This window comes from Panthera pardus, unplaced genomic scaffold (assembly GCF_024362965.1).
Source record: "Panthera pardus isolate Hobbes unplaced genomic scaffold, ASM2436296v1 HiC_scaffold_13, whole genome shotgun sequence".
NCBI classification, from domain to species: Eukaryota; Metazoa; Chordata; class Mammalia; order Carnivora; family Felidae; genus Panthera; species Panthera pardus.
In genome coordinates this window covers 77,148,550-77,164,738 of record NW_026526688.1, presented here as the reverse complement: position 1 = coordinate 77,164,738, position 16,189 = coordinate 77,148,550, and the positions used below count along the sequence as shown (strand labels likewise).

At 32.8% G+C, this 16,189-nt stretch overlaps 1 protein-coding gene across 6 annotated transcripts in view; it reads right to left on the bottom strand.

The window, feature by feature from the left end:
• LRBA (LPS responsive beige-like anchor protein) overlaps positions 1 to 16,189 on the bottom strand; it is a 781,419-nt gene that overhangs the window by 26,939 nt on the left and 738,291 nt on the right. For all 6 annotated transcript variants that reach the window (XM_019441290.2, XM_019441289.2, XM_019441291.2 and 3 more), the window contains exons 51-53: positions 14,573 to 14,635; positions 9,286 to 9,441; positions 3,000 to 3,167 (exon numbers count right to left, since the gene is read on the bottom strand). In XM_019441290.2, the coding sequence (XP_019296835.1) occupies positions 3,000 to 3,167; positions 9,286 to 9,441; positions 14,573 to 14,635 (387 nt within the window). The remainder of the gene's footprint in view (positions 1 to 2,999; positions 3,168 to 9,285; positions 9,442 to 14,572; positions 14,636 to 16,189) is intronic.

The window sequence follows — 16,189 nt, the reverse complement described above, 5'->3', positions numbered from 1 at the left end:
CATGATTTTAAAAAGATAGTAATAAAGCTATAAACTTTACATATAGCACTAATACTAATTTGTAGAAAATGGTGCAGGCTTATGACCCTAGCAAGTAAAAATGGGAGCTTATTCTCATGATTTTTGAAAACAAAACAAAATACTTGAATGAGACCTAAAAAATGCAGAAAAAGCCATAGCATAGTTTTAACTTACCTATTTTCCTTTCATGAAAGGAAAAAGTCTATATTCAAAATTTTAAGTTGAGACATTATATGCATTTATAGACCAGATTGAAATTATGTATAAACAAAGCATGGCCATTTCTTAAAGGGCATGTATATTGCATCCAAGAGATACAATATAGGAATAAGCATAACCTAAAATTCCTCATGTGAACAGCTCTGACTTGAGCGGCTGCATCGTGGAGCCATCAAGGAGCCAGAGGCTTATAAAATCCGAACCAGCTTGCATGAATGTGTAAAACACAGTTACACGCGTGGTAAAAATGTCTTTGTTTTTGTTTGTCATTTCTTTTGAAAAGCTTAGACTGGCTTGTTCATTTTTCTATTCTAATGTGTGGAAATTCTCATTATATGAAAAAGTGCCTATTTGTCTTTCTCCCAGATTCATCCTTCAAAGCTAAAGCAAAATTAGATTGGGACATCAGAGATTATAAAAGAGCCAGAAAGGATGAGGTTCACTTTGAGAAAGGTAATTTAATTTAGTCAAGATACATTACAATTTTCTAAAATTTTTATGAGATGTGCTGTTATGTTATTCTTTTATTTTTTTTTCTTTTCATTACCAGCGTTACTAGGAGTTAATGTCCACCATACTGCAGACAATGAGAGGGTATAGATGAAGTGCCTTATGAAAAATATAACATTATAATATATACTCTAATGCCAACAAGATGGTGTTTGTATGGTGATTTATTTGCTCTAAGCATTCTGTGCTTCTGATAACACTTTAAGTCAGTGACTATTGTTGCTTTCATTTTACAGACAAGACAGAAGGACCACAGAAAAGCTTAGAACTTAGATTTGTTTTACTCCAAACTCCAGGATTTGGTCAATGCTACTGGATTCATTTTTTTCTAGAAGACATGCATGTAAAAACCATCTCTAGGATGATTTACAAGGTATTTATACATTTCTTCCTTCTGGAAATGTTGAATATTTCTAGTATGAAAATATACTTTAATTTCTGAAATGTAACAGCAATTACATATAGGTATAGATAATACGCCTCTAGCTACTTCTTGGAGTACACACTGGTAATGACCATGTATAACATATAGAACACAAATTAGACCATGGAAGTAAAAATAAATTTTTTTTTCTTGTGTTTGGATTGCTACATGTGAATGAAACACATTACTTTAAGGCAAGAGAAAGTTCTTCCTGTATATTTTCAGATAAATAAAAAATTATATATTTATTATTTATGTTAAACGTAGGTTTGTCTAAGATAATTTACTGAATCGCGGTAACTGAGTTTATAAACACAGGAAAAAAAGAAATTGAAAGGAGACACTCCTAAAAGGCCAGAAATGAAGAAGGAGCAGAATGTGAGGGTCCAATAAGAACATGAAGTACTTTTCAAACGAAAGTGAAAAACAAAATCCCTTAAGTTTACATGTTTAAACATTTTATTGTAATTATGTATAAAATGCAGATGTCTCCGTAAATATGTGAAATACACATATGAACACATTACCCTCCCATATAAACACTAAAGTTTGACCTGATAACAAAGACCATATTATCTAAAGCATCACAATCTTAAAGTTATTTTTCATATTCTATTTGTATAGGGAATTATCCCTGATTTAATTAACATAAGAAATATACATTACAGGATTTAATAAAAATCGTGTCTACCTATCACACAAAACAGAAAAGCATAAACAGCTTTGATAAAATATCTCCCATATACTTCTTTTAAAATTATACACTGGCTTTTGACTATTTTTACATATTTCACTTTCAATCAAATATTAAACATTTAATAAGCACAGCTTTAAGAAGTCAATCCAAAATGTGACGGAATTAAGCATGTTCAGACTGTCTCCTAATTTGGAGCTAAGGGACAGAAGTAAGTGCCATAGCATTCAGGTAAAGCAATCAAGGACAAAATGGTCCTTCCTTTTAACCAAATGTAGTGCAGCTTGCTTTAAATTAAGAAACTGTAAATATTTAAGAGCAGTTAAAATGCTCTACTTTATGAAGTAAAAATCTAAAGCTATTCTTGCAGGAACTCTTCAGTGTTGTCATAATCATTTTAATTAAATTCTCATTTTTCAGGTGGTCCCTTTAATTGTTTTTTCCTACTTCTTAATGTGTTTTTCTAAAGCCATTTCTTTTCTGCAGCTGTGTGCGATTGGTTTTAATGGTAGCTGCTTCCTTTTTTGCCTTCTGTGAATTACAATTTTAAATGGTTACACATTTTTTGTTTTACTGCCTTCAGCATAGTTTCATAAAGATGTTTAAGGCTGTTGGTGAACATTTTCATTTCCCATATGAAAAACCAAGAGCCAATTTGAATATTCCATATTGGCCTTTTATGACCTGTTTTATCTTTTAATATGTAAATGAAAGCATATTCTTTATAAAGACTGGTTTGTTTCCATGAAATTATAATTTTTCTTTTGCCCTCTTAAAATATGAATTCAATAAACAAGATAATATGTGATTGCACTTTTATGTTTTGTCTTGTTCGTGAATGAAACACCTCTCTTTTATTTGGTAACAGCCATTTCCAAAGAAGAACTACCATGTTCAGATCATAACCTGTAACATGAAAAATCCATAGTTGGATTTGAATTATCAATGTTCACAAACTGTTAATAACTGAAAGCCTATCTAGACCTTCCTTAAATTATAACTAAGAAATTAAAACGACTCAATAATTCAGTTTCACTTTCACCATGATGAAAAATGTAACTTCAAACATCACTGCAGAATGTTATTATACATCACTTGTGATAGTTTACTTATAAAATGAGTTGTACTCACTGCCCGGGTTATCTCCAATCCCACTGCTTTTTCCATTCCAGTACCAGAGCAGAAGGGTTGCATCACGTGACCCTGAGAGAATGTAGCAATTTCCCCCGATATAGGACTCAGAACGAGTGAGGCAAGTAACCACATCCCAATGGCCAAATACCACTTGGATCAATTTTCCTGAAATACAAAACAATTTTCTTTAAAGCTGAAATGAAAAAAAATAAGAAAATATTCCAGTGACCATTTAACTTACAAGATAATGAAGTCATATTAACTCAGATTCTGATGATTCAGGATTTATAATAAAATTTGATCTGGTTTAACCTAAAAGTTTTCTCTGAATATTAACAACAAAAAATCAACTGAGCAGTGATAGTAACAGTTTTGAAAGACATATATTAAAACTGTTTTAACAAATAGTATTTGAGGACCATGATGCCATATAGCATTATGTCCATGGCTACCATAAATAATAAATAAATCATGTCTACTGATTAAAACAGACCCAGGAGAATTCAACAATTTCAGCAATTTCTTAAGTTATTCTGTAGGATTCAAAACAAAATAAAACTTAGGTTCCTTTCTTTAAGTACTTTATAACTTAGACTTTACTAATACAAACTTGTCTCTGAATTAGTAAAGAGTTAATGTATTTTTTTTTAAGTGATCTATACAAGGACGACATAAATCACTCTGGAGAGTTTCTGTGTTTTTTTTTTTTTCCAAATTAGAATTACATGAACTAAATTTTGGTAAAAAGACTAATATATTATGATTGCAGTTTGAGCCAGGTCATTCCATCTCTGTTTTAATTGTCTGAATGATGAAAATTCCTTGGGGGCTCATGATGAAATTCAGATAATGGCAGTTTATCTAACATTAATGACTGGGGGGTGAAAAGGAGGAACTCTAACTAAACTTACTACAGATCTAGGGTTTCAGACACAGGATGACTTGTTCACTAACAGTGCCAGAAAAAAGAGTAAAGCCCCCACTTTTAGTGCCAGAAAAAAAAGTAAAGTCCCCACTTTTAAAACCTTTGTTTAAAAATTAGGATGGTATTTATAATTCATACATACTGTCTAAAGAATTAAATAGCTATAGTAGCCCTTCCACTCCATCCCTATGGTTTCTAGCTAAAATTTTCCTTTCAAAAACATCCTTACAGAATGTACAGTTGAATGTCAGAGAATATCTGTCTCTAATATTCAGCATAAGTTTTTTTATTTTTGAATAAATGTTTCAGTGGGGTCATATAAATATAATTCAAATATTCAAGAAGAAAGACCACTAAGCTGAAAAAAGATTAATATGCCTTAAAAAGTTTGTGTTTAATTTGTAACACATCATAACCTATTCAAAAGTTTGAGGTCTCAAGTATTGGCATCTAAGTATATTTAACTTTTCAAGATAATCATAAATATAACTAAAAAAGTACTTATGTTAACTTTTTTTAATTCTTCATTTTAATAGGTCTCTTACTTTTTTAAGGTTTTTAATGTTTATTTTGCTTTTGAGAGGTGGGGGGAGGGCGGTTGGAGGGGCAGAGAGAGAAAGACACAGAATCTGAAGCAGGCTCCAGGCTCTGAGCTGTCAGCACAGAGTCCAATGCAGGGCTTGAACTCACAAACCATGAGATCATGACCCGAGCCAGAGTCGGACGCTTAACCAACTGAGCCACCCAGGCGCCCCAGTAAGTCTAATACCTGTTAAAAAGGCTGCAAATTTAAAAATAAAATGCTGAAACATAATTTATTTAACTCAGGTATAAGATCAAATACAGTGTTTTCACTCTTGCAGAGAGCCTACTACTAGTAACTTTAAATTCAGATTCATCTCAGGCTCAAATTGCACAATTAATAAAATGCATTTTTTCTCCTGTGAATAGTCTTTAGTTAAAGCTGGTGTTTTAACTGCTAAAGTTAAAAATGTGTACTTCTGAATTTCTTCAACTTTTTAAATGGATATCAAAACATTTCATTTAAAAATTAATTGTATCGACAAAGATCAAGAATACAAGCCTTCTTAGAATAAAAAAAATGGAAATGAAAAGAGCAAATTAAATATGAAAAGATACAATCATTTCCACATCATTTCCAATTTACATGAAGAACAAAGTGGAGAAGGTTAGTGGTAAACTGGGTGGTGTCAGAGTAAAGGCAGGCCTTACAAAGGGTAAGACAAAGTTAGTCAGCTGAATGCACTCTTAGTACTAATTGGAAAACTGAAGGCAATGTCAGTGAGTTGTAACCACTGAAAACAACTGAACATACTGTGTTGGTTATGTTTTTGATAACAGGATGTACAGTTATTTCTGCCTCAGCCTACACCTAAATGTTGAGAACATGTGAACTACAGGAGTAATTTAAATAGATTATTTAGGGCAGGCCTATTTAAGATGTAATGGCCATCAATCCAGTGGGTTGTAGAAGTGAGGAGGAGTTACTACGATTAACAATCAATGGTACAAGAGGAACACAGGGCACGGGAAATCCAAGTGCTTCCAGGAGCCTTGCAAAAAAGCAGCTATTCTCCTGATAATTTACCTAATTTCCAACTCATGTGAGAACAAAGTGTAAAGATTTCGCTGGACAAGTGGGATAAATTAACTATAGTGGCAGAATCTTCCCAGATCCATTTGTTAATTCTAGGGTAAGTCATCACTCTGTATCTATAATGTCAGTGTTAGAAAAATGTATACTCTGTCACTATGGTTCTTTAATTAAAACTTCCTTGTGTTTTAATTTTGGCCCCCAAAGTTATCACAATTATTTTTTATTCAACCAATATTTGCTGAGTGCTAAGCATTAGGCCTTCTTACATGTATATTGGTGGTAAATAGACATGATGCCTGCCCTTATAATATTTAGTGTTTAGTGGGGCAGACAGACATTAAACACAAACATATGTAATTATGAATAGTGATAAGTATTATAAAAGAAAAAAACAAGGTAGGATCAGTGAGAATAATAAGGTAGAATGAATTTAGATTGGGCATCAAGGAAGATTGAAATGAGGGAGTGATGTGACATTTACATATTTACATCTAAAGCCTTTCATATTTTAATACCAATTAATTTTATTTTCTACAATTTATACTTTGGACTCAACTCTGGAAAACATTATTTGTTTAAGTTTACTTTTTCCTGTTCTGGCAGCCTTCCTCAGCAATAGTTGTTATTACTATGAGGTTGAGGTTCACTCCTCCTAAATAAATCACAGCATATAAATACCTGCTGCTCTTTTTGGTAAATTATTTTCTGATAATCTCATAAGTGTTCCTCAACCTTTATTTTTTGTTTCCTTTAATACCAGTCCACCTCTCCACACACTAATATCAAATATTACCACAAGCACTAGAATATCCTTTTTTTGACAGAACAAATTTTCTAGTTAATGTTTTATTTGACAGCTGTGCTACAAATAAAAAAAATTCAAGCTCAGGACTCTACACCACTGAATCTAAAATGTGGCCTGAAAATAATTCCCACTGCCGAGGGAAGGTTTTATTGTTGCCTCTGCTGTTCTGGTTGTGTCCCGAAAACATGATTTATGTTTAAAGAATTTCCCGTTACAACCAGTTTCTCTCCCCCACCCTACCCCACCCTGAATCTAATAACGGAAGGATTTTTTTTTTTTTGGCTTATGTGTGAAAATATAATTGAATTCAACACTTGTGATAGCTTTGCTATTATATATTATTGATCATATAATTTTCCCCTTGCTTTTCTGGTAAACTTAAAGGAGAAACTATTTAATATCCCTATTGTCATAAAATATATATTTACTCTAACTGAAGTTACTTTAAATAAAACTAGCATCAGAGTTTGTTTGTATAGAAGATATTAAGAAACATACTAGGACTATCATTTCAGGATTTTTTCATAACTTTTCTAGCAAATGTAAATATTTTTATTGTACAAGCTAAGTAAGTACCACTAAAATGAAGCTTAGAATAAATCTACCACTTATGAAAATGTTTTACATACACACACACTCACATATCCAAAAAAAACCCTGTAAAGTGGAAGGTTTTTGGAAAGAAGAGAAGGAATGTTATCTACTTTATCAGGTCTAATGTAACATGGCAGACACAGAGGAACTTAGTGTCATACATTATAGCATTTTCCAAAATTAACCAATATTCATGGGTACGCCTATATGAGATAACATGGTGTAATGATAAAGAATGCTACATCTGAAGTCGGAAGAGCTGGCTCCAATACCAAGTTCAATTACCATTATCTATACAAATTTCAAAAAAGTTACTTAACCTTTCTAAACCTCAGTTTTCATCATCTGAAAAATAAGGATGAAAATACCTGTCTTGTCTCTCACAGGACTGTTATGAGGCTGACACAATATCATGTATATGAAAGAATTTTATAAATTCTAAAGAACTCTGTGTGAATGTAAGAGTTATTTTAAATATTAGTATTAGATAAAAGTGATTATTACAAATTATATTACAAATATTAATAGTCAATGCTTTTGAAAAGTGATATGAAAGGCTAGCAAATTCAAAAATACTCAAATGTCAAAATCAAAGACTGACATAATATATGATTCCACTTATATACATTCTGGAAAATGCAAAATTACAGAGATAAAGAATAGATCAGTGGTGCAAAGCTGAGGCGGGGTAAGAGGCTGATGGCAAAGGGGAGGCACAGGGAATTTTGGGGGTGACAGAACTGCTCTACATCTTTATTGTGGTGGTTATGTAATTCTATACACTGCTTAAACTTATAGAACTGTAACCCAAAAAGAATTCATTTTATGGTATGTAAATTATAAAATAATTTTTTAAATGTATAAAAAATGATACGCAATCTAAAAGAATGTTGAAGAAAATTTTGTGAGAGGATGTAACAATTTTAATCTGAAAGTTTATGCAAAAGGGGAGCACAATTTGAGGTCAATGATTCTAATAAGGTTGTCATTACCATAATAGTGAAAGAAGAGGTTAAAATTTAAATTCCATTATTAAATCAGAGAAAAGTCACTGTAATAATAAATAATTTTAGGAACACATCAATTCCATTGGATTTTTTAAGAATTCTAGAGGAGTTTTAGGCTCAATAGTAATCAACCTTATAGACCTCAATATGCAGTAAGTGCCTAATTAAAGAAAAAGACTAGAATAATGGTATTTTCTTTCTGGACCTACAGAACATAGGACACACATTTTAAGAAAACTATCATCAGTTCAATAAAAAAATAAGTAAGATCATGGCAAAAACAACTTCTAGGGTCTATTATATGAACAGTATATATTCAACTATTTTTCCTCTACTTTCTCATAGCTATATTACAATACATTCATCAAAATGCATTAGGACAAAATTTTTGAATAACCAACAATTAGTTTTTCAATATATTATACTTACTAAAGCAGAAACTTGGATTCATACATTCTATAAAGATTATAAACAAGACTGAAAAATGATTTACTATAAAACATTTAATTAACTAGAAATTAAAAAGAATTTCCTATTCTCACATGCAAGTAAGATATTTGTACATCCTTGTTTTAGTTGAAATTTCTACTTCCACGGTATTATCAAATTCTGATATATTAATATCTAATTTTAATTCTTTCAAATATTCAACTACATATTTACTATAAATTGATTTCCTCCTATAACAGTTTCTAAAATATTTTATAGAGACTTCTGAATTTCCTATATACAAAAATTTATAGATCTTCCGTAATAATGATGAGTTAAGCTTGGTTTGTCCCTTAGTGAGATACATGCAAATGAATATATACAGTTAAACTTTTATATTTTAATAAGAGCCCCTGTCACATATGAAATCAGTAGTCAGCTAATGTCCTTCATGATGGTGTAGCTTTCAACAATGTTCTATGCAGAATTAAGTGGAGGCAAGATATCTACTACTAAGAAATACAATTAATGAGAAATTCCAGTAAGGAAAAAAAAAGCCCTTTATATAATACAAAAGTGGGAAAATACACCTATAGGTATGTACACCTGCTGTACGATTATGTTACTTACATGCCAGGATACGATTTCAAATGAATCATTCATTCCGTAGGCATGAGGCTTGGAAGACAGACTTACTATAACAAACTGCCTCTTAAAAACATGCTGAAGTTAACTTAATAGTGAACTATATTATAGATTTTTACTTAAACGGGGAAAACAGTGTCTCTTCCTTATGTTACACATTTTAGAATTCTGTAATTTGGGGAAGGAAGAAGATGAGAGAACATTCTAGCCTCTCAATGCTACTTGTAGCTAACTTTAGTTCACTGATGAAAATAAGTTACCTGTGTCTGTAGAGTAGACTCGGAAACTCTTATCCCAGAAGCCACAGATGAGAATATAGCGGTTGTCCGAAGTGATGACAAAGCACTGGGAATGGACTTGAATGCTTTGGTCTAAAAGGTCAGTGATTTGCCTCCTGTGCATTCCTGTATTGCTGGCTGTGACAACAGAGGAAGAGACAAAAAATCCTACTAAACCCACACATGTACAAAAATCCTAGGGTCTGTGATACTGGTGGTTGGGTTGAGGGAGAAGCATTCCAGGACAAGAATATTTGACCTTTAATTTAAAGTTTTAAATATAAACATAACAATATTTGAAAAAAAAAAACAGGAAAATATATCCAGTTGTTGGAAGAATGTGGGTAGCTAAATTCAATGTCTCAAAAAGAAATTTTGCCTAGAGGGAAAAATAATAACATACTACAATTTCAAAATAGCATACAATTCTCAGAACATGCTTTCTAGCTCTTGGACAAGACCAAACTAGATTACAGTCTCCAGATTGCACCACAGTTAGGTTTGTGTTTCTGACAATCTCATTACGTCCATTGTCATGAGAATGGATTCATGTTGTGACAATCTATTACCTTTTAACTTTTTGTCACAAGAAAGCAATATTAGAATTTAAATGTCATATATTTGAAATATTGTAACATCTTGGAGTACTTTGGCTTTAACAGGTCTTTAATTTGACTAGATGTGAACTCCTTCCCCTGTTTACAGCTGTACTTGCATGTAAGGAAAGGGTAGAATGACTATTTATTAAAGATACTTGTAATTGAAAAAGTCAAAGCACAGCACACTGCCACTTTCTTACTCCTTATGTAAGCAATAAAACAAGACAGTCTGGCAGTGTGTTTTCAAAGTGCTACAGAGCACCTGATATGGGGTTTGTCACCAGGCAGAAGGTCAGACACAGAGCAACATCAAGCACATAGGAAGAGTAATAATCCTCTAGAAATATACTACCAAGCATGCCATTATCAGAAAAGGAATTTTCACTGAGATGCCTTTCTTGGCACCATGAGGCCAACCAAATAGAAAGCTTTGTTTCCAGTGACCTCAGGGTTATTTCACCACCAACCTTCCAATACAAATAATAGTTTTTATAATAATAAAGAAATGTGATTGTACCAGAAATCATAACAAGATAAATTTCTGCATCTGATCATTACATTCTTTGCATCATAGTCTTCAGTTTGGTTTTTTTTTTGGGTGGGCGGGGGAAACCCCAACCTATAAGTGCACTGATAAAAATAAAAAATAGAAAAATATTCATTGCATGTAATAACTAAGTTAATGTGGCCAATCTAAGAGAAGGCTCAGAAAGTAATGCTTGAAGAAAAAAAGTATTCAAAATACTTTCCAGTGCTGTATTAAGAACCACTGGGGATACAGAGAAATCAACTATTCCCTGCCCTCATGGCAAACATGACCTAGCAAACATATGCATAGACATAGTAGAATATTCTGCTAGTGTCTGTCTATACAACTTAACCAAGGAAGATTATTAGATAACTATTTGATAATAGGCTTCATATTACTTTTGGGGGATTAATGAACTAGAAAGTGACAGCAGCAGTAAAAAGGGCAGAATCCTATTTGGGGATCATTCTTTTGCCACCTCCTTCCCACACAAAGGGAAGCTGCTGGCAAATAAGAAAAGCTTTTATAAGTACCATAGTACATTACAGAGAGACAATAGTATCCCACTGCAGTGAAGCTGTATGGTACAACTTAGATTTTTTTATTCCAAGAAACCTAGCAATTTAAGACAAGGCATGTAATACTTTCCATACTGGTTACTACAGTACTTCATTCCACATGAAAACTGTAAAAATGTTTATTTGTTACCATTTATATGACTTTTGCTTCTAGGATATAAACTTTCACTGGTCTTTTTTTGGGGGGGGGCATGATTTCTGGTGGGGGGGAGGATCTCGCTTCACAGATTTGGGTATGTGCATAAATTTTAATTGAGAGACCACAAAGTACCCATGAGTACAGGCTGATGCCCTTTCAGCATTCAGATGAACTATTTTCCAAGTAAGTGCTTACCTATAATTTAATATTGCGACATCCATCCATCCATCCAATCTATTTAATCTATCTATCTCACAACTGCCTTCCTTTATCTCATTGTCTCCCAAGATTCAGTACTGAAGGTGTTTTTATTTAATGAAGTTTAGGTGTATTTGTCCAGATAAGCATTCTTCAAACTGGGGCATGCACACTCCTGGCAGGAGGGTGGTATAAGATTTCCCAAAGGATAAACAAGCACAGATGGTTTTAAGGGAATCAATTTCTAGTTCCTCAACTTTTATATGTTCTCTTCCCTGAAACAGCTTTGGCTGAGAACTCTCCTGTGAGTTTTCTTCTCTTATGACCCTTTCTGCATGCTCTTCTTCTACTAAATAAAACAAAGGCATATTTCTTTTATATCCAGGATCTTACTATAACGCTTTATCTGAGGGTATGAAAATCTCTTGAGTTGCAAATAAAGGGACAATTCAAAATACTGACGTGAGGCTGAAAAGTGAATGCCAAAGTATCAAATCATTCTGTAGGGCCGGTGGTTTCCAATTCATCGCTTTCAATAAAATGGAAGGAGGATCTAATCATGATGTCAATTGATAGATCGTTAAAAATAAATTTCAATGATAGATTTTTAAAATGATCACTTAATGACAGACCATGAAAATAATTCTTAGTAACAGATTACAATATAAATTTTGTCACATAACTCAGAGTTCAAAGATTTCAGAGACACTGTGAAAACAAAATTCTTTCCTTTCCCATCTATTTTCTCACGTAGGTAACGTTCCTCAGAGCTTCCACCTACTAAAAACAAAAAAAAAAAATAGAAAAAAAAAGAGGATAGAACCATTGACAAATCCTGTCTCATTCAACAACAAATAATGCTCACTCAAATACATGAGCAAATGGGGAATGGAGGGGCGGGGGGGAGGAGAAAGCCCCACCCATTTCATTAAAGATGTATTTCTAATAAATGTTTCTTTTTTATGTTTAATAATGTTTATTAAAAATTATAATTTTAATAAGTGTGTATAATAATATTTGTAATGATAACTCAGTGTACATTAATTTCTTACAAAACTGAGCCTTGCGGTCATAGGAAATTTTAACAATTAACTTACATACATATGTTTAATTTTCTATATATTTTTATTGCTGAAAAGTATTTGCAATAAAGTAACTTTCTGAAAAGTTAAAATTGTGTAGAAGAAGTGGAATTAAAATATAAATTTAAGATGAAAAAAGGATAATACAGTATTTTCAACTGTTAATAGCTTTTTTACGCATTTTTTAAAAACAGAAAATGTTGACTATTAATTCACTTTTATATTTAAATTCCATTGGATAGATTTAAAATTTTATAAATTATATATAATACATAATATATATATATTTACTTATATACATAATGTATGTATACATAATACATAATACATAATACATAAATATATATACATATATTTGCAACTATCGAAATTTGTGCTGAAAACTTTCACATGCTACATTTAAAATATGTGGGAAGGTACATGGTTTTAAACAATTATTTTAGGGGATATATATAGGAGCAAACAGTTAGATGACCAATGATCTACAGTAGAGAAGAAAACTATGGCCTGTGTCTGGTTTTATATATAAAGTTTTATTGGAACACAGAAATGCTCATTTGTTTACATATATTGTCTTTGGTGGTTTTTGTGCTATAACAGAACTAAGCTGTATGAGACCTTATGGTCTACAAAGCCTGAAGTATTTACTATCTGGCCCTTTATCAAATAAGTTTACCCATGCCTAAAGAATAACAGTTGCTGAATTCATTTAATTAGATTTGCTTATAGGATATTCACTGTCAAGTTTTAAGGCAAAGAATTATTCTATACGTAATAAATAATGCTTGTAAAGGACTTATCAAATGGACTTTATTTTCCTGACTTTTAAAACTTTACCCAAGTGAACATTTTATTTTTTAATATATGGCAAATCATATGTACTCAAAGCAAAAGATTATTTAGGAATCAGAGTAGTATTTATCCTTCACATGGATAATTACTTCTTAACATTTCCGCTTCTATGTGGGGGAATGCCAAATGAATTAGTTTTGAGCTTAAGGTTAGTTGAGTTCATCTTGATAGTTCATTTGCAAGTGGTAGCCGCGTAGCTCTCTACTGAAACAGTAGTTTTAAAGACAAAAAAAAAGGTGACATACATATAGGCAAGACCTTGGATTTTAAAAGAATAAATCAGCGTTTTCATCTGCTTTATGTGAAAACTTAAAAACTTTAACAAATTTATGTGCCAGGGAAACTTAACAAAATTATAAGCTAAACATCCACAATGGTAGCACACCCCCAATAACTAGGCAATTAAGTATTTTATTCTAAAAGTGATTGAAATAGCATCTTTAATAAGACATGTCAATAATGTTACTCTCAGTAAAGCCACGTATGAAATTCCCACCCATAAGAATGAAAAATGCTAAACTAGAGATTTTGCCTAACTGACTCAAAAGGCACAGAAGCAATTAAATATTCTAAGTCATCTGCTGCAGATGCTCATTTCATCCCAATGGCTCTTTCTGGTCTCCTCCCTTTTCTTTTCTTCCCCCTTGAACAAATTTAACCTCCAATGGCAATTTATTGGGCTGTAGGGCCATAGGAAAATGAATACAAATATCTTAACACTGCCATTGGCCGGGCAATATATTTCAACTTTGAAACTGCTCTGCAATTGCACATTAATCCCCTCACACTGAACAGAGGGTCCAGGAAGAAAGGATTGATCTCCTTTAATGATGAAACCCTGGCACTACAGTTTTATTTTTCACAACACAGTGCTGCTAAGAACCCCACTGTTATTATGAAAATTTCCCTAGCAAAGGAGCTCCATCACATTACCGGTGCACCAATTCATCATAACGTGCCTCGCTCCTGCTCATCAACAAGTCTGAGTGATGAAAAGATCCAATATTATCCTGACAGTACTTCATGCGCATTCTCAATCACACATTATTACAGCATCCATATTAATTTTCAGTGACACGCGTCCTAGGCCTGTTCAAATTAGGCAAACCAACGAGGGGGAGTTGATGAAATACCAGCATAGCCACAGCTCATTGCATTCCAATTTGCATGCAAATGGTTTATCAGGAAAATTCCATTCCCAGCAACCAGCAAGTGAAAAACAACTGTAATCTACACTTCAGGGCCACCATACAGAGCTTAATGAATCGCAAAGAGAGAAAGAAGTGACAGACCTATGAGAGGATCGATTTCCACTGGCAGCTGGTATGGCTGGTCTTGTACTGCACCTTGATGAGCTGGAATTCACAAAAGATTAAAAAAAAAAGCATTATTTTTCATATACTAACCTACATAAAAATGCATAAGTCAAATCTTATGTAGAACTGTTTCCAACCTCTAAATCTCTCATACACTTTTGTGAAATTTAAGGGAAAAAAATCCAGGTGCTTTCATGGCTAGCTTATTAAACATTTATTTTAGATTAGTGCTGTTCTGAACATGTGCCATCAGCAGTGGCTCCAGTCCTGGGCCATAAGCTATAGCAGATGCTTGACTGGCAACCTCTGATGCTGCAACAAAACAAAATTAAGTGGTAAAGCGCGCTGAAAACAAAATGTGACAACCATCTGCTGACTGTAGCAAATACTATTTTTTTGTTACTTCTTAAAAAGGCAGTTTTGAATGCTGCAGCACAAAGGATCCACAAAAACGTCAATTTATGATGGAGAAAGGGAAAGCTCTAAGTCAGGGAACATTTAATGTTTCATCCATCACTTAAAACCAATCAATTGAAAGTTTGAATAAAAATAAAGAAAGCTATCCACAGATAAATGTTTTAGTTAAATGCATTTGGCTGAAATACTTTCTTAAAGACTGGATTGAGGTTTTTAAGAAAAGTTTTATTAATATTTAATATTTCCATGGTTTCAATTTAAAAATACTCTGAGAAACAAATGAATAACAAAAATCAATCCATGCTAAGAATAGTTTGTTCAATTCTCAAAATGGTTCTGAAGATTCCTGCATACTTATTTTGTAATTGAGAAGAGATTTTGTGGGCTGTTTCCCTGTGAAAGGTAGGACTTAAGGTAAAGAGGAAGTGTGCTAGGAAGCAGGAGCCACTGCTGGCTATTTACGGAGACTTAGGCAAATAGCAACTTGAAACTGAAGGGTTTGGAAGAGATGATCTTTTCAGCTTTATAATTCTGATAGTTAAATCCTGGGCCCCTGTCCAAATTATTTTCCCCAAATGACTCAGTCATTCACTGGGGTCAGTATCTCCCTTTTATAGACTCATCAGCATTTAAACTACTGTTTAGTTGGTATTAGAACTTTGCTTAACACCATCATCACTTAGGAAATCTTTCTGACTGTCCTTGAGGGGCTGAAAAGAAAAATGGGGTACATTCCAATGAGTTCATCAGATTATTTTAAAACTTATTAAAACATCATTTCCCCTGTTAGCAAATACCAACTTTTCAAGGCGGTTTCGAAGATCATTAATACTGATAAAATATCTGGGTAAGTATAATATTAGCATTAAAAATAATTATATTTGAGTATGTATAAGAAATTAAGGTAGCTGAAGAAAGGAAGCTGTATAACTCAGTCTTTTTTTACTAAAGGTATCATCTTTGCTGATTACTGGCTCTGCCAGCAAAGAGATCACAGGACACATATAGGGAATGTTCAGGGAAAATGCACCAGAGCCTCTGATTTACCCAACAGTGCCATTTACTTCCAGTGATACCAGTGCTGATCAACACTAATACCTTGATCATTTTTCTCTACTTCTCTGAGAATCTGGGATCTCAGAAACATTAAAAGACACACTATCAGTGAAAGAGGTT